The 22,179-nt window shown below is 34.2% G+C and overlaps 1 protein-coding gene across 1 annotated transcript; it reads right to left on the minus strand.

Moving 5' to 3' along the window:
* Positions 1-11,959: 11,959 nt before the first annotated feature.
* On the minus strand, positions 11,960-17,776 carry LOC104104860 (E3 ubiquitin-protein ligase At3g02290-like). Its single transcript, XM_009613050.4, has 5 exons — positions 17,617-17,776; positions 16,427-16,790; positions 15,096-15,504; positions 14,603-14,712; positions 11,960-12,407 (listed from the first exon to the last, which is right to left on the minus strand). Exons 2-5 carry the CDS (start codon positions 16,541-16,543, stop codon positions 12,381-12,383), a joined length of 663 nt encoding a protein of 220 aa, XP_009611345.1. The 5' UTR covers positions 16,544-16,790; positions 17,617-17,776; the 3' UTR covers positions 11,960-12,380.
* Between the last annotated feature and the right edge of the window lie 4,403 nt (positions 17,777-22,179).

Raw genomic sequence — 22,179 nt, forward strand, 5'->3', positions numbered from 1 at the left:
AATGAAGCATATATCTGTATAGTTTGCAGGAGCAACTGAAGTATATAGCAAATTCGAATCGATCTTCACTACAAAATATAATACACTTTGCCGTAAGCCAACACAAAAAATGTAAAGTTTTACCGTTCCATAGTTTTTCTTGTATTAAAGCTAATTAAAGAATGATGGTAAAAAAACACAAATCATAGCTAATTCTTATAGTAAACCCTCACCCTTAATTGAGAAAAGGTTTCCTAAAAGTATCCGCTAAGGCCTAAGGTTCTGTTAGTGTACTTATGGTAGTTTTGTATTTTCCAAAATGCAAAATCCATATTCGACGTGGAATAGTGTTTCTTAAATGCACTGATTTAATTACTCAACTTTTTCCTCAAAGCACTAGATTTAAATCTGGATAAGTTTTCTATCTACCTAATGATTAATTTAACGACAACTGCTAGTAGATACACAAAAGAGGATTGGTTAACAGTATTATTATGATATACTTAAAGATAGATACAATAACATTGTTGCAAGACGTGGATGAAGCTCTTAACATTGTTGCAAGAAATGAAACAAACATATGTAGAGGGTGAGAATATATTACCAGGACTCGATTAATGTCCTGGTAATATATACATGGTAATATTGAGGACAAAATTTTCTGAAATGTCCTTAACTTCTTGAAATTACCAATGCGTAGAAGTTAAAAACTCGAATTGAAAATTTTCACAAGAAGTTTAGGATATTTCAGAAATATATGTCCAGAACATTAGTTTCATACTTCAACAAATCAGGACATTTTGAAACACTGTGTTCTGAAGTTCTACGACAATCTAATAGAAAATAAAAGTCATATTAACATATAAAAAGACAAAAAGCTTCATCTATCATTGCTTAACATATCATCTTCTTGATGCACATTTGTAGGAAAATGATATATATGAAACAAAATTCAACACTGCTACTAAAATTCAAGACATTGTCCTGAATATTTGAACAATAACATTGAACATTAGGACACATGAGCCGGAATTCAGGACAAAAATACGTTCTATTCAGTTAATAATTTGTGTCCTATTATAATCTATAAAGTTAGCTGACTTTCCATTCTACTATACTACAGCTCCTTCGGGCAAAAAGATTTATTTTCACAATCATAATCATCACCGATTTTTCATATCCAGTACTTTTTTTTTCCACTCTCCATATGCCCAAAAGTTTGCTGCAAGTTCTTTTCTGAAGTTTGATATGTGCTCAGGATGGATTTTGTTCACATCCTTCCCCATCATCAACAACTCGACGTATTTGATTAAGAATGCATCACAACCAATCCTAAAAAAATTAAGATAGGAAGTTAATTAAATAATATCCTTAATAAATAAATCTAAAGTACATATAAATTATATAGCAAATGACAACACTTACGATCTAATTAGTTTCGGGTGTTCTTTGCCACTGGATATTAAATTTATTGAATGCATTTCCAATAGACTTATGATGTTTTTCAAACTGTGAGAACTTACGCAGATGGGGAATCATGCGCGCATACATTTCAATCCAGCCTCATATGGTTCACTATATATGGAATCATACACATCAATATTTTTCTCATTTAAGTCCAATACTCCCAAAAGTAAATGCGTCACATCATCACTATTTTCTAAAGGTAGTCAAAATAAAAAAAAGATTTTATCAACCTCTGACCAAGCATTTCACATCTCCGATTGTCCCTCACACATACAGTGTGAGATACAATTGATTTTCACCATACCAGAACTCATTTGAAGTATCTTCATTAAAATCATCATACACAAGAAGCATATAGTTATCGAAAACTATATTTGTACTCGTGCAACGAAATGGGTGGGTGCAAGGGTAGTATCATTCCTCAAATAATATAAGGCAATGTCAATATGCTTCATAAAAAATAAAAAAAATCCATCAGTCATAAATAATTAAAAAAATAATAAAGTAAGAAGAAGAAAAGAAACGCCTTGTAAAATATCAAACCTTATCATTAAGTACATAACTACTGTTTGAAAGCTCAAGGAAGAACACTTTACTACTGATCTAACTAGCTTGATCTTGACAGTTGCGAAAGGTTAGATGGAGTTTTATTGATCTTATACATGTTAGTTTTAGTCAAAAATTAGTAACAAGTACTAATTATTTTTGCTCTTGTAAAATATTGCAGAATCTTGTGAAATTGCAAGCAAAAAATATGGAGCACAGTTTCAAGATAAAGAAAATGCAATGGATGGAACAAGCATAAGTAATATCCCAACACCATTGTCTCTTAAAAAAATAGAAGAACACATGTATTAAGTTCTTTTTTTCATGTCAAATTCCAGAACTTAAGGACATTTCAGACAATTGTGTCCTGCATTTTAGATTCATACATCATAGTTTCAGGATATTTCAAAAAATGTGTCATGACTTTTAGTTTTTTCATAGGACAATGTGTCCTAAAATTGAGGTCTTGCAGCCAAACTAATATATATGTAGTTTTGCTTATATAGCAAAACAAAAATGAAGTCATGAATCAGTATACTAAGAAAAGGAAGAGAGATAGTATCGATTTTGATGGTGCATTATTTGCTATCCTTACTCCTTCGATTACACAAGGGAGCATTGATGAAGGTTTGTCCATGGATGTTGAACGAAATATTGAAGAAGAGATTGGTAGAGAAAGAAGGAATAATAAGCTTAGTTGGCAATTGCAATCTCCATTTGTACAGGTAAAAAAAAAGGAACATCGATGGCGCAAAATGAGAATACTGTTGAATATACGGGCTGGATAAAATTAAAATATACTCGTAAATATATTTTTTATTATGCCAAAGATGATGAAAAGTTATTGACGAAATTCATTGGGTTGTTGGGCAAGGAGAAAAGGAAATGTTGCAAAAAAGTGTAAGTCCTCAATTCCTAATTAGCAGCTTATAGTCCAAGACAGTTAGTCCTGAACTTAAAGTTAGATGCTCAAAAATTCAGAACAGTTAGTCCTCAATTCCTAATGAGCAGCTTATAAGTTTAAGACAGTTAATCCTCAACTTAAAGTTAGAAGCTCAAAAATTTCGGACGCTTAGTCTTAAACTTAGAGTTAGAAGGTTAGAAGCTTAAAAATTTAAGACACTTGGTCCTGAATTTAAAATTAAAAGCTCAGAAATTCAGGACAGTTAGTCTTTAATTCTTAATTAGAAGTAGAAAGTTCAAGACACAATGTAAGTAGTTTAGAAATAGTAAATAGATTTAGAGATTTACACTTTTTGCGACCTTTCCTTTTTTTCCTTGCTCAACCACCCAATAAATTTTTTCAGTAACTTTTCATCATCTTTGGCATAATGAAAAATACATTTACGAGTATATTTTGATTTTATCCAGCCCGTATACTCAGAATTATTCTCATTGTGCGCTATCGATGTTCCTCTTTGTTTTACATGTGCAAATGGAGATTGCAATTTCCAACTAAACTTCTTATTCATTTTTTCCTCTACCAAGCTCTTCTTCAATATTTTCTTCAGCATCCATGGACAAACCTTCATCAATGCTCCCTTGTGTAGTCAGAGAAGTAAGAATAAGAATAGCAAATGATGGACCATCAAAATCAATACTATCTCTCTTCCTTTTTCTAGTATACTGGTTAATGACTGCATTTTTGTTTTGCTCTACAAGCAAAACTACATATACATTAGTTCGGTTGCAAGACCTCAATTCCAGGACACATTATCCTCTGAAGAAATTAAAAGTCAAGACATATTTTTTGAAATGTCCTGAAAATCTGAAGTATGAATCTAAAATGCAGGACATAATTTTTCTAAAATGTCCTTAAGTTCTGAAATTTGACCTGAAGAAAAGAACTTAATACATGCGTTGTCCACCACTTCTATTTCTTTAAGAGACAATGATGCTGAGATCTTATGTTTGTTCCATCCATTACATTTGTTTTATCTTGAAACTGTGCTCCATGTTCTTTGCTTGCAACTTCACAAGATTCTGCAATATTTACAAGAACAAACACAATTAGTAATTGTTACTAATTTTCAACTAAAACTAACATGTATAAGATCAACAAAACTTCATCTAACCTTTCGCAACTGTCAAGATCAAGCCAGTTAGATCAGTAGCAAAGTGTTTTTCCTTGAGCTTTCAAACAGTAGCTATGTACTTGATGATAAGATTTGTAAGGCATTTCTTTTCCTCTTCTTACTTTATTATTTTTTTAGTTATTTATGACTGGTGGATTTTTTTTTAAAAAAATTTTATGAAGCATATTGACATTGCCTTATTTTGATGAAGAAGAAATGCTACCACCACCGCGCCCATCCATTTCGTTGCACGAGTGCAAATATAGTTTTCGATAACTATATGTTTCTTGTGTACGAGAATTTCAATGAAGATGCTTCAAATGAGTTCTGGTATGGTAAAAATCAATTGTATCTCACACCGTATGTGTAGGGGACAATCGGAGATGTGAATTGCTTGGTCAGAGGTTGATAAAATCTTTTTTCATGTCGACTACCTTCAAAAAACAGTGAGGATGTGACACATTATTTTTGGGGGTATTGGACTTGAATGAGAAAAAAAATTGATGTGTATGACTCCATATATAGTGAACCATATGAGGCTGGATTGAAATGTATGCGCGCATGATTCCCCACATGCTTAAGTTCTCACACAGTTTGAAAATCATCATAAGTCTTTTGGGAATACATTCAATAAATTTGATATTCAGTGGCAAAGAACATCGAAAGAAACTGGATCGTAAGTGTTGTCATTTGCTATATAATTTATATGTACTTTAGATTTATTTATTAAAGATATTACTTAATTGACTCTATATCTTAATTTTTTTAGGACCGATTGTGGTGCATTCCTAATCAAATATGTTGAGTTGTTGATGATGGGGAAGGATGTGGAAAATTCCAACCTTAGCACATATCAAACTTCAGAAAAGAACTTACAGCAAACCTTTGGGCACATGTAGTAGAAAAGAAATTCTGGTTATGAAACGCCACCTGAAAAAGTTGATGATGATTATAATAGTGAAAATGAATCTTCTTGCCCAAAGGAGTTGTAGCATAGTAGAATAGAAAGTAAGTTAACTTTATAGATTCTAATAGGACACAAATTATTAACTGAATAGAAATTATTTTTGTCTCGAATCCTGGCTCATGTGTCCTGAAGTTCAATGTTATTGTTCAAATATTCAGGACAATGTCTTTAATTTCAGTAGTAGTGCTGAATTTTGTTTCATATATATCATTGTCCTACAAATGTGCATCAAGAAGATGATATATTAACAAATGATAGTTGAAGGTTTTTGTCTTTTTATAATGTTATTATAACTTTTTTTCTACTAGATTGTCGTAGAATTTCATGACACAATGTTTCAAAATGTCTTGATTTTTTGAAGTATGAAACTGATATTCGGGGCATATATTTCTAAAATGTCATGATCTTCCGGGTGAAAATTTTCAATTTGAGTTTTAACTTCTACACATTGGTAAGGCAGAATATCCTAATTGACTCTTGTACTTGTCTCGATTTGTCATCCCGGTCCCTATATTCTATAGTTTGTCAAGTTAACACTTGTACTTATTCAAACTCTATATATTAAACCCTTTTTCGAAGAGGTCAATGTGCGTGTAACACAATTGCTTCCATGTAAGACTCCATGTCATTATTTAATGCCACATACGAAATAATAAGTCAAAAATTAAATTTACCCCCCCCCCCAAAAGACAAACCGTATTTTTCTTATTTTACCCAAACTGTTTCTCTTTTATTGTTTGTTTCTCCTTCATCGTCTTCTCCGTGCTATCTCTCCTTCGTTTTTTTTCATTGAATTTCTTGTCATTGTTTAGTAACTTTCTCCCGTCGTTCTATGGTAAGTACTGTCATCTCTTCTTAACTCAATTTTTTAATCTCTTTTTTAATTTCTTTTTTGGTTTGTTTATTAGTTGATAGCTGAATTAGGTCGGTAATTAATGCTCTTGAGTAAGCCTGAATATTTATTTTTTTGTTTTGCTTTGTTTGCTTACTATTTGAAGTATAAAATCCCTTTGTTATAGTGTTATGCATATAGTAACATATTAAGTTATTCCATTTCGATTTAGGTTGTTTTTTTTGGGGTAAAATCTTAAATTAGTCTTCTGATTTATTTTTTTTGTGAAGTATGTTGGATTTTATTTTAGGTTGTGGTCCACCAGGTTATATCATAAATATTGTAGGATTTTTTGGGGAAGATATAGGGTTAATCTTGGATGCTTTATCAGATAAAAAATTAGATTTTTTTGTTTGTTTGTTTATAGAGCCCTATAAAGGCGTAGTTTTATCAGCGAGAAGGACGAAAAATCTGAAAAAGTAAAGGGAAAGAAGAGAGATGATTTTGTTAAATACCCAAAGAGTTCCAACTAGGTTCAACAATGGAGAATGAAGAAGAAGACGGTTAAATAATGGGAAATGTTACTGCTACGGCTTTCTAATAGGCCTCACGCCCCTACAAGGCTTGTGAGTCACGCACTGAAGCCAAGTCAGCTTTATAGTCTCTGTCAATGGTTATAAGGGTTTAATATATAGAATTCGAATAAGTACAAGTATTGACTTGACAAACGATAGAGTATAGGGACCGGGATGACAAACAGGACAAATACAAGAGTTTATTAGGCTATTCTGCCCATTGGTTATTTCCGGAAGTTAAGGACATCTCAGAAAACTTTGCCCTCAATATTACCATGTATATATTAGCAGGACATTAACCGAGTCCTGGTAATATATTCTCACCCTCTACATATGTTTGTTTTTATTTTTTGGGGATTTATTTCTTGCAACAAAGTCAAGAGATTCATCCACGTCTTGAGTATAAGGTCGATCTACTTCCATTAGCACAATACCAAAAGCCTGTATTTATAACAAATTCAGTTCACCAATGAAGAATGATATTAAATATATTCACTAATCTACAAAGAAGAAAATAGCAGGTAAACTTCTGGATCATTTTTCTAAAATGTTCTGAATATTTAAAGTAAAAAGCTAACATTCAAGACCTAATCACAATATATAACAGCTGACTCCCAATCAATTTTCCAGGAAGGATTTCAAAGAAACAGTTCAAACCAACAAGAACCTCGAGTTGATTTATGAATTCAAACTCAATCACAAAGTAATAAGGAAGACGATCGAATTCACTGGTTCAAGTCAACTATAAGAAAGATCAAACAGAAGTTTAGCTTAATACTCAAAAAATTCAACTTGATTTGTTGCGACGATTTCTCAGCTGTTCGAATCGATTATAATGAGCCAAAAAGTTCTTCAAACTTGAAACATATGTTCTGCAAGTTATTCAAATTTTCGCTAATATTAAAAGCATAATCATCAGTCTAAGTAAAATGAAGCAAACATAAACAAAATTACAGATAATTTATAGTCTAGATGCAGTTGAATTGAAGCCAACACATTTTTTGTGCGGATGATCAATAAACTATTAGCTTAAAGAGGGTGAATTGTCACAATGTCCAGAATTGTGGCAATAACTATTGTAAATTAATGGACCACGAGTGGATATGTTTTCACAATTGGGGGTGGAGCAGTGTCTTGGAAATCATCCAAACAAACGTGCATCGCCCGTTCTACAATGGAATCTGAATTCATAGCTTTAGATAAGGCCCGTGAAGAAGCTGAATGGCTCCGAAATTTTTTGAAAGATATTTCATTTTGGCCCAAACCTTTGGCACCTATTTGTATACATTGTGATAGTCAAGCGGCAATAGGCAGGGCAGGGAGCGTTATGTATAACGAAAAATCTCGTCATATACGACGGAGACACAATACCGTTAGACAACTACTCTCTAGTGGTGTTATCACAATTGACTACATAAAGTTAAGAGATAACGTGTCGGATCCACTTACAAAAGGCCTATCTAGAGAGGCAGTTGAAAGATCATCAAAGGGAATGGGGTTAAGGTCTAGGACAAGTCATCATGACGGTAACTCTACCTAGCAGACTGGAGATCCCACCAGCTAGGTTCAAAGAGATCAAACAAAGTTATGAATGGCGGTTCAACATTATCAAATAACTCAACCCATTCTCGTGATGAAGACAATGTTCAGAAATCGAGGTAAAGCATTAAGGCTTTTTGATGAGTCAACAAAGCTTAAAGGTTTTTTAATGATTTGCTAAGTCTGGCAGGATATGACCAGATATTTTGTCTATAGGATTACACGTTTAGAAATCACCTATGTGAGTGTGAAGTGTAAGCCGCTTCAAGGGGAATGAAAGTAAAGGCCCATTCTCTAAGCACTCATGAAACCAGGCGGTGTTCATGGCTGAAACGAACACAACCGTGAGAACCATAGATGGTTAAGGATTGATTGTGTGACTTATGTTGTCTAGGTATACAACAAAGCTCGACAGTTTAAAGATATCAAATCTACTGATTGACCGAGTATATCCGATATAAGTTCACTACGGAAAGTTCAAAGGGAAACTTACTTATCCATATGCAATTAATTCTTGCATGTAAAACACACACGCGTCCGTGCATTCCTTTATTTTATAGCCATTCCTCGTTCATGTGGGGGATTATTGGGATTTTAAGCTTGTGTAGCTTAAAGAGGGTGAATGAGAAATGGAAGAAAAATGAAATATTTGAGTTTCCCTTGGGAAAGGGACATTGTCCCATATCGGAGGAAGAAAAGGCTTTTGATGGGTATATATATAATTGCTCTTCTTCTAACTCTTAAAGAGTTAAGAAAAAGGCATGCCTCGCGCCGTCGTCGTCGTCGCTCGCTTCGGCTTCAGCTTCGTCTTCGGCTTCGGCTTCGGATTCAGATTTGGTTTTTCTTTCCCGAATTATTTTAAATACATTTTTCCCGCAATATTTCAAACACCCCTTTTCCAACAGCCATAGATGTTTCTGAAAGGTTGCAAACTTTTTCAGAAACAATGCCAGCAACTCTATAAATAGAGTTTGAATTCCAGAATCTTTCCTTACGAAAATTTTCTGAGCTTCTTCTTCTTCTGCACAATATTTTTCAGTGTGTTTTACGACCATTGAGTGATTCACAGTTCATCAGAGTTTTTGGTACCAATACACTGGTGAGTTAAATCATTCTATCTAGGAAGATATATTCCAGCACCTCGGGTACTTGAGGGGAATAATTTCCTTAAGGACACACTGTGTATTCAGTGGGCTCGATTTATTCCTATACTGTTTTTTGTTTTTCAGAATCTATTTCGTTAAACAAGTATTACTAACTTTCTGTTTTTTTTTCTCCAGAAAGTTTAATTGTTTATTACAACAATACAAAATTATAACATTTTGTTGGTTTCTGAACAATACTTCACCTCCAATTACTGTAATGGTAAAAACACAACAATTTATGATATTTTATCTGAAAAAGTACCTAGAAAATGAAGAAAATAGTAAATATTAGGATCTGAAAAAAGGCAAGATTCCCGAACTTACTTTGCAACTGAAATTGTTACTGCAGCGATGAAAAATGATGAAAACTCATGTGATTTTTTGGAGATATTCCCTACTGCATGTAGGGAAGTAACAAGAAGCTATGTTTTGGAGAGAAACGAGGGTTTTGAATTTTTGATAATGAAAAGAATTTAGAAAAGAAAAGAGATGAAGAGGGGTAAAAATATTTTTTCTTATTAATTATAAGAAAGTAGTGGCTCTTTTTGCTGAGCATTAAAATTGGTGGCTAAACACTAAATAGCACCTTAAAAAGTGGCCACGCCATTTTCACATTATACAAAATTATTCAGTAAATATGTGCACCTGTATTTGAAATGTGTAAACAATCTTTCTACCTTGTATGGTGCGTATAAACACCGATTATGAATATTTTCCCTAGAAAATAACTTCTATCCACCATTACACCTCCATTCCATTACCAAAATCATTACACCAAAAAAATGTCAGAACTAGCATCGAATTTGGGTGATTATTTTTCCCCGGCCATGTCTTTATCTTTTCTTGTAGATCCAGTCAGATCTGGCCGGATCTAAAATCAGATCTAGAGCAGAACTCAAGGATTTTGAAAGGAAAAGAACATCAATAAAACTCTAGCAGCAGCATCGGACCAGAATACATCAAGTTGGCACCATTCGTCTATAGTCAGATCTAGAGATCTTCTTCAACTTTACGGTTTAACAAAAGGGTTTTGGAAGGAAAATAACTTATTATTCTGGAAGTATAAAATTTCAATTGTTTTGAAAATAGAATTGAGAAGAAGAGGATGCTGATGGTTTGAGATTGTGAGAAAATGTAAGGTTTCCTTCTATATGTGATTTGACTAAATGGTAAATTTTTGTATTCAAGCTAATAATTATTCTCTCCATTCCGAGCTATGTGAACCTATTTTTTTTTTTTTTTTTGTGTTTCAAAAATAATGATCAATTTCTAAATTTGAAAATAATTTTGCTTAAACTTATAATTCTACCCTTAATGAGAAACTTTTATAACCACACAAATACTCTGGATCCATTTTTGACTTGTTTAGTATCACAAATTTCAAAAGTCTTCATTTTTTCTTAAATTTCACGTCCAGTAAAAAAGGTTCACATAAAATGAAACGGAGAGAGTACCAAATTTAGTCATTTAGGGTTGCTTATAGCCAATTCAAATGAACTTCTAAGCTATTCAACCGGCTATTTGGAAAGCAGAATTCTTTTTCTTTTTCGAGATTTTCACCTTAGATTTGATATCCTTTTGGATACCGATTAATTTAAATTTGCACCGTGTAAGAGCCATTAAAGCGGAAAGCGTAAGCATTCCCTATCATAATTTTTTATATTTGTAACGCTCGAACCCGAGATCCGCAAGTAAAGACAATAGTCGACTCATACGCACGAGAGAGGAAATAGAAGGAAAAATATATAATGCAAATAGGACTTAGAAGGTAAACTGCACAGCGACTCCAGGATTCACAGCCACCCTTCTAAAATTTATCATTGTTTGTGTAAGTATTATATCTCGTTCCTTTTGTTGCTTTGATTTTCTTTTAAGAATCTCACTAACTTAAGCATCAGAGTGGGCCTTGACTTGCTCCGACAAGGCCACTCATTACTCCCTCCCTTCCGACATTATTTCCTTATTAATCTATTTTAAAAGAATGACATATTTTTGAATTTGAAATCAATTTAACTTAAACTTTATATTTTATCCTTAATAATAAATTTTTATATTCACATAAATATTATGGCATGTTTAAGATTATAAGTTTGAAAATATTTAAAATCATACAAACGTTACAACATATTTGAAGTCATAAGTTTCAAAAGTCTTATCTTTTTCTTTACCTTCTTGTCAATCAAACTATGCCATAAAAATTAAAACGGATGGAGTATTAATTTGGCACGTACAAGTAAAATATAAAAGACAATCCTAATGGAATTAGAGATATTGAGGGTGAGCGCATAACTTTGGAGATTTACATATCGGAGCAACATATGAGAAATCTTTTAGGTTTATTGTACTAGCAATGGCTTAATCTCTCCCAACTTTTAAACACGTTTTATCAGTCTTCTCTTATTTAGGTTTTATCAATCTAAACTTTTATTAGTGAAGTATGAAATTGTAATTATGAGGATACAACTCCATTCTCGTGTTTTATCAAAGCTAAACTCTAATCAAATATGAGCAATGAGTTTTTCTTTTTCAAACTCTTTCAAAAGAGTAGTTTGTTACAAAACTTTACATGCAATAATTAATGCCACAAAAATGACATATTTCCAACATTATAAAAATGTTAATATTTAACCAATATTTTAACAAACAAATCAAAATAAGGTGTGTGTAAATATTTTACTATAAGGGAAGTTGATGATACAAAATCAAAGTTGGATAGAAGTTTTTGAAAATTTCATTTTTTTCTTTAACCTTTTTTTTTGAGGGGTTAGAGAGGAAACAAGGCAAAATCTAAGAATAACCTCAGTTACATGATAAGACAAATTTGGGCTATACAATGAAGGAAAAATTCACCATATCTTTAATTACATTGTGGCAAACAAACAGGTCATTATAATTACTATAATGTGTAAGTATCATGGTGTATAATTACTACCCTAGTAATTACACCATCAGGTAATTACACATGGCTTTCCAAATAGACTCTAAATGATACAAGACAAGGTAAAGAGCTTTAAACTTGTGGTTTTCGGTGCATAAGTGAGAATTGTATCTGGAAAATCCATCCAAGTGGAAGTACTAAAACTTAAATAGAAACCAGAGCAATATGTAGCTCATGCATTTTAGACAGGGTTGTATTGAAAAGTAATTTCATATTTACTTTATAGGGAAAGACATTTAGCTGGACAGTATTCACAATGATTTTACATTATCTCTTGCTGGTTAATTTGATCCAAGACTGTAATTTTAGAGAAAAGATCACCCCGTGTCATCGAATTCCATCTCCTAGAAACCAAAAAGAGGTCAGCATAATGTTCTGCATAAACAGCATTTTATACATGTATAGATTCTACGCATATCTACTTGTTCAGAGTTTACTTGATACACTGTGAAAAACTAATTCCAAACCTGTAAATATGTAACCAGTTACTGAAAAACAAAAGATTCATCCCCTGTGTTTCTGGTAATCTTCTTCTCTTTATTGCCTACCTAAAGAGAAATGGGGCATCGGAGACTAACACAAAACCAACTAACTTAAGTGAATTTTTGGAAAGTTCTGGCGTCCAAAACCTGCAGAACCTAGAAGACGACTAAACAGATCATGCAATCCTGTCACAGCTGGCCTATAAGCATTTGACTTACCGAATAAGAACCTTTGACCACTACCTTACCACTAGAAAGTGACATTGGTAGCTGTAACTTCTGATATTCATATATCTACGCAACTCAACAAAGATGGTTTGGTGATATTGGTTTCAAGGGGGTGGTGAAGTGATTGACTGAAGAGAAAGCCCGTAAAGCCTGGCACCATGGTAGCCCGTATTCAAAGACCATTGGAGCAGTTAATCTACTTTCTATGACGTACTTCTCAAGACACGACGAGATTTAAATTTTAAAAAGAAGTGCATGCAATCCCCTCCCCAATATTTGGGCGTCATATGGTGTTCAACACCCTTATTTTGGAACATGCATCCTCATATTTGTTCAAGCTCTCACTCTAGATTCTGGTATCCTACACTAACCCTTATCCATATCTGTTGTCATTCGACCATTTCAAGACCAGCTCTGTTTTCCTAAAAGACATGTCTTACCTAGTGATTGCCATTTACTCCTTCCCAAGTTCATTATACACACACGACTAACTTAAATGGTAGGACATTTGAATTGCATATAACAGCCTGCTTGCAGACTGTTATAACACAAAAATTGCTGTTGCAGTTTTTGAGTTTCTCTGACAATTTCCCCACCCACCCACACCCCCAAAAAAGGAAGGGGGGGGGGGGGTGTCATAGCTATTTTGGGCGATGGTATAGGAGTAGCACCCAAAGACAGTGAAACCTTAAGATTCCTTTATTAACCGCACAAAGACACCTTTAAATGCAAGTGGTTGCCAGTTTGATGATCCACCGTCTCGTTTCTAGCATCATTTTCTAGGTAAATTACAAGCAACCCTTGAACTATGACTCATGCAAAAACCCTCCACAATGAAACTCCAAATGTAACTCTAAAACTAACGTAGTTTGAAAATTAACTGGAAGTCCTTACTCCTTAATATTTGGAGTACCAGCCAAAAGGGCGAAAAATAGTGGAAAGAAGGAGAACAGGAGGGGAAGAATTGACAAATTTCAGCTAGCCAGAAGGAAGATAAAAAGCACTATAGAATTGGATGATCATGGAAAAGTGATTTCACCAGCAGTCAGCACATAGAAATAAAAAGGTATTAAGGTAATTCCATTATAATTAGTATCCCATATGAATAAGTGTCTAGATATTACATGAAAACAAGCTAAAATGATTGGACTAGCACTAATATCCATACATGTCTCTGATAAGCAGCTGTCCCATGGATCATCAGTTACTCGAGAAGAGTTAAGAATAAAATCTGAAGAATGATAGCTCAGGCTCTTTGCCTATTTATGCACCAAATAAGAATCTTTGACCATACAGCATAATAGCAGGTAAAAAGATCTTAGGTGGTCTACGGCAATAGAATGGTAAACCCAAGTGGAGCAGACAGTTCCTCACAGACCCTCCTCGTGTCCCCTTTTCTAGTTCTCACTTTTTTTACCAAAAAGAAAGATAAAACCAACAACAACAACAAAACCGGTGATTTCCCACAAGTGGGATCTGGGAAGTGTAAGATGTACGCAGTCTTACCCTTACCCTGGAAGGAAGGGCACAGAGGTTGTTTCCGAGAAAAGAAAGATAAAACCAAATAATAATAATATCTCGTTCTTTTAAAATGTTTAAACTAGTCATTTTACCAAATATAGGAAGCACATGATCGTATTAAAACAGGGATGTGAGAAAAGAAAAACAAAACATGAAGTTTTTCCCTCAACAGAGTTGGGGATTGCTTCTTGCGGGGTAGCAGGTAAAGGACAAGCTTGACTGCAACATAAGTTCAAGCAAGTGAAAGATAAGCAGTAATCAAAAACAGTACACAGTGGCCAATATTTTGTAAAGAATATCACATTTACCTTTCCACAAATTGGACAGCTGTCACTTCTCTCCATCCACTCGTAGATGCACGCCAGGTGAAAATGGTGAGAGCATTTTGTCATTATTTTTGGGTCTTCTTCCGTATATTCTGAAAGAGAGAGGCTCATCAAGGTCATGAAAGTTGAAATTCAAGAGATTCCTGAACTTTGCTAGACAGTTTCCAGAAGTGAGACAATGAAACCCAGGAAGAAGGAAAAATGTACTGCATTAAAAACAGTTTAGTCTCAATACTGCTCTCGTCTGTTAAGCACTTCTATTTTTTCACAAGCCTAAGAACAAATTGCATCAAGTCCTTGATTTTAGACAGACAAAAGTATGGCAGTGAATAGTGATTTCAGTTTCAATAGTCCATCAGCACAGAATAAAGTCTATCCAAAGAAATTTCACAAGACTCTAGGCAGAGGGCATGCATATACTACTTTGTAAGGAAGTTCAATGAGGTATAATAGAAAACTCATACAACTGATCTACCTTCAAGACATGTCGGGCAGATATCTTCATCTTCTGAAGAATAGATATTAGCAAATCCAGTGGTCGTTTTAGTTGTTGACATCTTCACCGAAGACTTGCAATTGTCTTCTTTCGATCCTTCTTCACATTTAGACTCATTCCATTTACTTCCCCCACTCAAGTATTCAGAACCATCATCACTATCACTTCTTCGTAGTGGTTCAGTTTCCTCATGCGAGTGACCTGACCCTTTCTCCCGCCTTGAGACTAGTCCATCTCGTTGCAAGCGGAAGTATCTTGGATCGGCATCATAAGGCAATGGTCTTGGAGGAGAGCGGTACATATCAGATAGTGAGTTATCAAGAGATGCTGTACCTTGAGTCAGTGAAGGAATGACACTTTGTTCTCCTCTATGAAACAATGATGTATACTGCAGGATTTAAAAAAAGGAATGATCTAAATAATAGCAAATGAAGGGAAATCATTATGTCAGAAACCTATTCAGCAAAAGCCTTGCCTCCAAGCTGCTAATGATTGAACTCCAAGATTTTATATGAAGAGATTGTGCAGATGGGTCCAGCTACTAAAAAGCAAAAATATATAGCAATATATAATTATTCATGTGCCATGTGCGGGAGCTTCTGATGGTCAGTCTAGGTGAGATAGTAAAGGTGTTTCGGGGTAACGTGAAGGCCAAATTAACCTCCTTTTGCAATGCAATGGAGTCTCGCGTACTAGGCTGCCCAGATGTTTGAAATCTCTCCTTGCTATAAGATCTTATTTCTAGAAAAGGTATTGTCTGTAAGAATTGGCGTTCCATATCCACAGGCTTAAACCATTGCTCTTCTCATTTTAATTCTTTTAGCAGACACAAAAACAGACTCAAGTAATTTCACGCAAGAGGAACCTAAATCTGTCCTTTTCCAGCAAAATTTAGCAGAGGAACACCAAAACTGCAGCAGCTATATATCAAGCTACCACAAACTTACCTAGTTTTTGAGTTGTAATATGCTGGTTTTTATTAACAAAAATTCAAGGAAAGTAAATGAGTTCTGAGTCTACTATCAAAGCACCTAAATATCAGCTTCAGCCACAACCACTGATGTTCGCAGTTCAACAAATCAAAAGCTGCTCAAAACATGATCAAGCTTTTGCCCAAATATCGGAGCAGATGACAAAAATTAAGTTTGAAGCTCTAACTAGATAACAATTCAAGGAAGAGTATTCTCAATTTTGGACAGAAATACTAGAAAAGTTACCATTGAATGAATAATCAGTAAGTAGCAGGGAGTACGTTTGCAAAGAGAACAAAAAGAGGAGATTATCCAACAAAATTGTGTAAAAAAGCATACCACATGCAAGAAGTTCTGAACAAAAGATCGAGGGCATAAGCAGTTCCTATACATTGAGCTGTTGGGATTGGCCAAATCTTCACATTCATCTCGCAAACAGCAACAAAATGCACCCATGATAGCGTCTTCAATCTACTTCAATAGCTCGAAAACCTTTTCTATAATCATTGGCAGTCCCCCAGTGTCATGATCACGCACGGTTATGGAAGCAAAACTTGTGGCAATCGAAATATGGGAATATGTGAAAGAAACCGAAAGAAGACTTTCAGCAAGCACATGAAGCAAACCAGTTGGGCACCCTCGGTCTTCAGGAAACCTCAAACGAGTATATGCCCTTTGTAATGCTTGAGTAATCTGAGCGGTTCTGTCACACCCAATGAACCGTAGAGAAGTTAAATCAACAACACTACAGGAAAATTAAGCAAAGTAGCTATGGTTTGCAACCTATGCTCGGATAAAATGCCGCCGCACCCATATCGGATCCTCCAAATATGCATTACGTTTGGAGGATCTGACACACACCTGGTGGCATCTTTGGAGGATCCGAGCAACACAATTTCCAATAATAATTAGCTTCAATCGCAAACTAGTTGTGGACTATATGATTCGTCCATATATTCTGTTTCATTCCAATACTCAACAGTTTGACTAAGATAAATTTTAGAGGTTCTCTAGAGTTTAAATTCTATGTATTGACGGTGTAAAGAATATTTTACAGAATCAGAATCAGGTCTAACTACAAGTAAGTATATTTAATAGCGGTGATTGGTAACCTCGAATAAATGTTAAGTAACCTATTTAAATGATGTAATAAAATGATTATACTGTTAATGCATACAATTTAAGTAAAAAATTTAATAGTTTGAGTGGAAGAAGCTCAATTATCATAAAAAGAAGAAAATCATTTTCAGAATGCCACACTCCTCTAGCTCCACAACAGGGACAGGACTGTGATTCATCATACCGAATTATCATAATTCATTATACTGTTAGTGCATATAAAAATACATTTTTTGGAACTTAAAAACCAAAAAAGAACTTTAGTGTTGAAAATAACTCAATCAATCAATTCAGACAACACCCACTTAAGGTAACATTAGATTATTTAGAAATTAAGCTTCTAATAAGAGAAAATAAGAGAGTAATGAGAAAACAAACTAATAATTAAAGAAAGATTAAGAGAAAAGTACCTTCACTCATGGAGCTATGAGAGAGAGAGAGACAGAGAGAGAGAAGAGAGAAGAGAGAAGAGAGAAGAAAAAGATGATTTTAATCAAGTGAAGACAGTAGCCTAGAAATCGGAAGTCAGATGTTTTGGATTGTTGACGATGATATCGTTGGATTTTTCGAATATTAATATTTGGCCTTAATATTACTTCACCTATTTTAGTTTACATGACACCTTTTTTGGGTTAATTACTTTAAACACTCATAGAAATATCATTAAGTTTCAGATATATTCCCTTTATACTTTAAAGCAAAACTTATATTTCATATACTACGAAAATTCTACACATACTGTGTAGTTTTTTCAATTTTAATAATTTTTAGGTAACTTCAAATTTACCTTTTACTTTTCTTAGAAGTATAATTTTGCGTTTAAATAAAAATCAAATGTTCCATAGCGAGGATGGATAGTGGTCCCAATTGATCTATTTTGGGGCTCTATATTTTCAATTAACGTAGTTGCGCGACGTAAGTTCTATATAAAACTATGGTCGATTATTGTATGTTTTCAACTGCTTGTTGGAATTGTGATTTTATTGATTGTAGTATGTTAGGATTAGGGGTGGCAAACGGGCGGGTCGGATCGGATATGGGCGGGTCAAAATGGATAATTCAAAAAATGAATAAATTATCCGATCCGGTCCGTATTTGAGAAGGATAAAAAACGGGTTATCCGACGGATAATATCCATATTATCCATGACTTCTTGAATATGATCACTTTTGGGAGAATTCCTAGTATGCCAAACTTGAGGAACCCCCAATTTCAGGCTTTACACATGTAAAAGTTAAACACATTAGTTATCCATTTAGTTAACCATTTTCTAAGTGGATAATATGATTCTTATCCATATTCAACCCGTTTTTAAAAAGTTCATTATCCAACCCATTTTTAATGGATAATATGGGTGGATAACTATTTTTTTTAAACCATTTTACCACCTCTACTTAGGATTATGAGTATAGCTCTATAATTTAACACATTTTCTTTACCTTACCTGTAATTCTTGGATTTATATCCTAATCAGCTGTATAAAGGGGAGACCAACATAATAAAATTAACACAACTTTATAGTCATTCATCTCTAGCCTTGTACATTTGTCACGGCCCGAAGTTTCTACCTTCGGGATCGTGATGGTGCCTAATATTTCATTTCCTAGGCAAGCCAATATTAGCTATATTTATTAACAATTTAAACAATCGAAATCAAATGATAACCATAAAATCGAGTAGTCTAAAATAAAGTGATGAACTAATAAATGATGTAAAACAAACAGAATCCCAGAAACTGGAGTCACGAATATATGAGCATCTAGAGTGCTACAAATAAGGTCTGAACAAAGTACAACTATTTTGAAACTAAATAAAATAGTAATGATATGAGGGAAGGGTACTTCACGGCTGCGGATGTCGTGCAACTATACCTCAAGTCTCCAATTATGACTGGATCCGAGTAGAAATCTACTAAGCGCCTCTAGGATCAGCACCAAAATCTACACAAGAAGTGCAAAAGTGTATTATGAGTACAACCGACCCAATATAAGTGTCGAGCCTAACCTCGACGAGATAGTGACGAGGTTATGACAAGACACCTACGTAAAATAAACCTATACAAGTGTATATAAAGAAACTAAATGAGAGTAAAATGGTAAATACTAGTCGGGAGGGGACATGCGAAAAAGGGAAGATATAATAAGTACGACAAGTATGAAACCACGAAATAACCACGTAAATCACCAAAATCGAAAATCAGTCAAATCAAGGATATGAAAATGGCATGGCATCACCCTTCGTGCTTTTATTCTCGTCCTCACCATGTAATAATATGATTAAAATGACACAACATCACCCTTCGTGCTTTTACTCTCATCCTCACCATGTAATAATATGAATGAAATGATATGGCATCACCCTTAGCACTTTTACTCTCATCCTCACCATGTAATAATATAAATGAAATGGCATTGCATCACCCTTCGTGCTTTTACTCTCATCCTCACCATATAATAATATAAATCCGAATAATAAACAATGCGGAAAATAATTTAACTTCAAATATGGTGCAATGATATCAAACTTCAACTTCCAAAATATTCAACATCTTTAAAATAAATAATAAATATGAAACAAATAATCGAAGAAGTAATAATCTAACCTAAGCATGAATAACATATTTAATAAAATAATATAATACAAAGAAATAATTTTCACCCGCATACTTTAACCCAATGACAATGCATAGGTACTCGTAACCTTATTAAAAAAAAAAATGAAAATTAATGTTGGAGTCTCCTTACTTCTCAGCCCTAAGCTAAGTCTTCCTCAATGACCTATCATGAGTTTGACTTGCGCTCTAAAGTTGCAAATATTTATTTAATAGTTCCTCTTTAGCGCCATGCATAATTGGTTCGCGTAAAGACATAAGAAAGAAAGCTCGAACGAAAGAAAGCTGACCAGGAGTTCCAAACCACTCTAGTATCTTCACCCTTGCACCCCCATGCTATTATACCTGGATTAGGGGCGTTCTTCCCTTATGCTTTTATACACATGGAAGTACCTTTTCTTATCAATTCGCCTTCATAAAAAAAAAGTCAAATTTTGTGACTACTATTTTAGTGTTCACCCTCTCATCCAAAACTTACCCTTTTTCCACGGAAGCCCTCCCCTCACATTATTGTTCTTCATGAGTGGGAAGAAAGCAAAATCTTACGTTATCTCCACACATAAAACACGTAGCAAATAGACTAACAAGTCATAATCCCTCAAGTCAAGGTTAACCACGATACTTACCTCGCTCCACAATCAAAGAAATCAATCAACCACGACTTTGCTTTTTGAACAAGCCTCCAAACCAACCAAATCTAGCAAATTATCGATCAAACGGTTCAAAATAAGCTTTATAAACTAACCATTAATGAAAGAGGTTCAATTTTTATTATTTTTAAAAAAGTCAACCCCGAGCTCGTTTGGTCAAAACCCGAGGTTCGAACCAAAACTCGATTACCCATTTATCCCTGAACCCGATTATGTGATTTATTCCGAAATCCGACCTCAATTTGAGGTCTAAATCTCAATTTTACGAAAATTCCCAATTCTACCTAACTCTCTAATTTCTACCATGGAAATCCTAAATTTGATATTGAAGTTGTCATGCCCCGACCTCGGAGAGCGCGATCGGCGCTCAACCGAGATACCCCAGTCAAGCAAGCCTATTTGATGCTTTGTACTCGACCTTACCCATGAATAAAGTGAAGATATATACCATTCATTACACAACGAGAAGATTACATGAACAACACCAATTTCATTACCATTTGTTACTTCATTTGCATTTCCCAAAATACGTTACACATGCATAGTTTTATAAGTGAAAACATGTGTTACAAGTAAGACTTTTCGAGTTTGACTTACCCAATTCAAAATACAACCCACACTATGTCTACAAAGTCTCTAACGGATAGAAAAGAGTACTATGATAATGCTGACAACAAGGCCCCTGCTATACGTCAAAATATTATTGTAAGCATATAAATTTTATTAAATTAAATCCATAAAATAATTTGGATTATATTTTAAATTCAAGATATATTGGTCCAAATAAATATTATGGGCTACTATATAAATGAATTAATTATATAGGTCCAATATATATATGGATTAAATAAATAAGTCTTAATCCATTAGGCTAGCCTATTTAATTAGGCTAAAGCGATGAACCCACTTCATTAAGCCCAAGATGTTATTTTCCTAGAGGCCCAGTTTGGCGCCACGTGTCAAATGACGTGGCACGCCAAGTCAAACAGAAGAGCCAATAGGATCATGCCATGTGTCAAAATGACAAGGCATGCCAAGTCACATTAAAAGGCTAGTGAAATCGCGCCACGTGTGCAAGTGACATGTTCTGGCTAATCAAATACGGTCTTGTCACACTTCAATTTGATTGGTCGGAAAGAGTTTGTTCTTATCATAACTCTTCCCTCCCACAACTATAAATATGGGTCTTCATAACCCAGAAAAAAACACCAGAAGTTATAACAAGAAGCAAGAAAGAGCTCGTGGATCAAACGCTGCAAATTCCTCCATAAATTTCAAGCTTCAAGCAATCAAGTTCAAGTTCAAGCTCAAGAACGAAGAACAAATCAAGTTCAAGCTCAAGAACGAAGAACAAATCAAGATTCAAGGAGTACGAGTTCAAATCAAAGTTCGTGCTAGTTGAATTCAAGATCATCATTCGTGACAACAAATATAGGTTCAAGATCAAGCTCAAAGGCCCTTGAATTTATTTACTATTGAAAAGAAGAATCAGAGGATTCATAGAGATTGTACACTCATATTATTTGACATAAAATACTACAATTGTTACAGTATTTTTCGGTCTCGATTTTATTTTCTTGACGCAAATTTATTGTCTACAAATTCTGGCATGCCCAGTGGGACAATCTCTACCTCTCATCTCAACTTTTCAAATCACCAAAGTTCAAGAACGTTGAAATGGCTTCAAAGAAAATCAACTCCATTTCAACTTC

Source organism: Nicotiana tomentosiformis, chromosome 9, assembly GCF_000390325.3.
Source record: "Nicotiana tomentosiformis chromosome 9, ASM39032v3, whole genome shotgun sequence".
NCBI classification, from domain to species: Eukaryota; Viridiplantae; Streptophyta; class Magnoliopsida; order Solanales; family Solanaceae; genus Nicotiana; species Nicotiana tomentosiformis.

Excerpts from the sequence above, each read along its gene's own strand:
- LOC104104860 (XM_009613050.4), bottom strand. The coding sequence starts at position 16,543 with ATGGGTGCATTTTGTTGCTGTTTGCGAGATGAATGTGAAGATTTGGCC. Across the intron at positions 15,505-16,426 it reads TTCAGAACTTCTTGCATGTG|TATACATCATTGTTTCATAG; the intron begins GTATGCTTTTTT and ends TAAATCCTGCAG. Across the intron at positions 14,713-15,095 it reads CTGCCCGACATGTCTTGAAG|AATATACGGAAGAAGACCCA; the intron begins GTAGATCAGTTG and ends TCTCTCTTTCAG.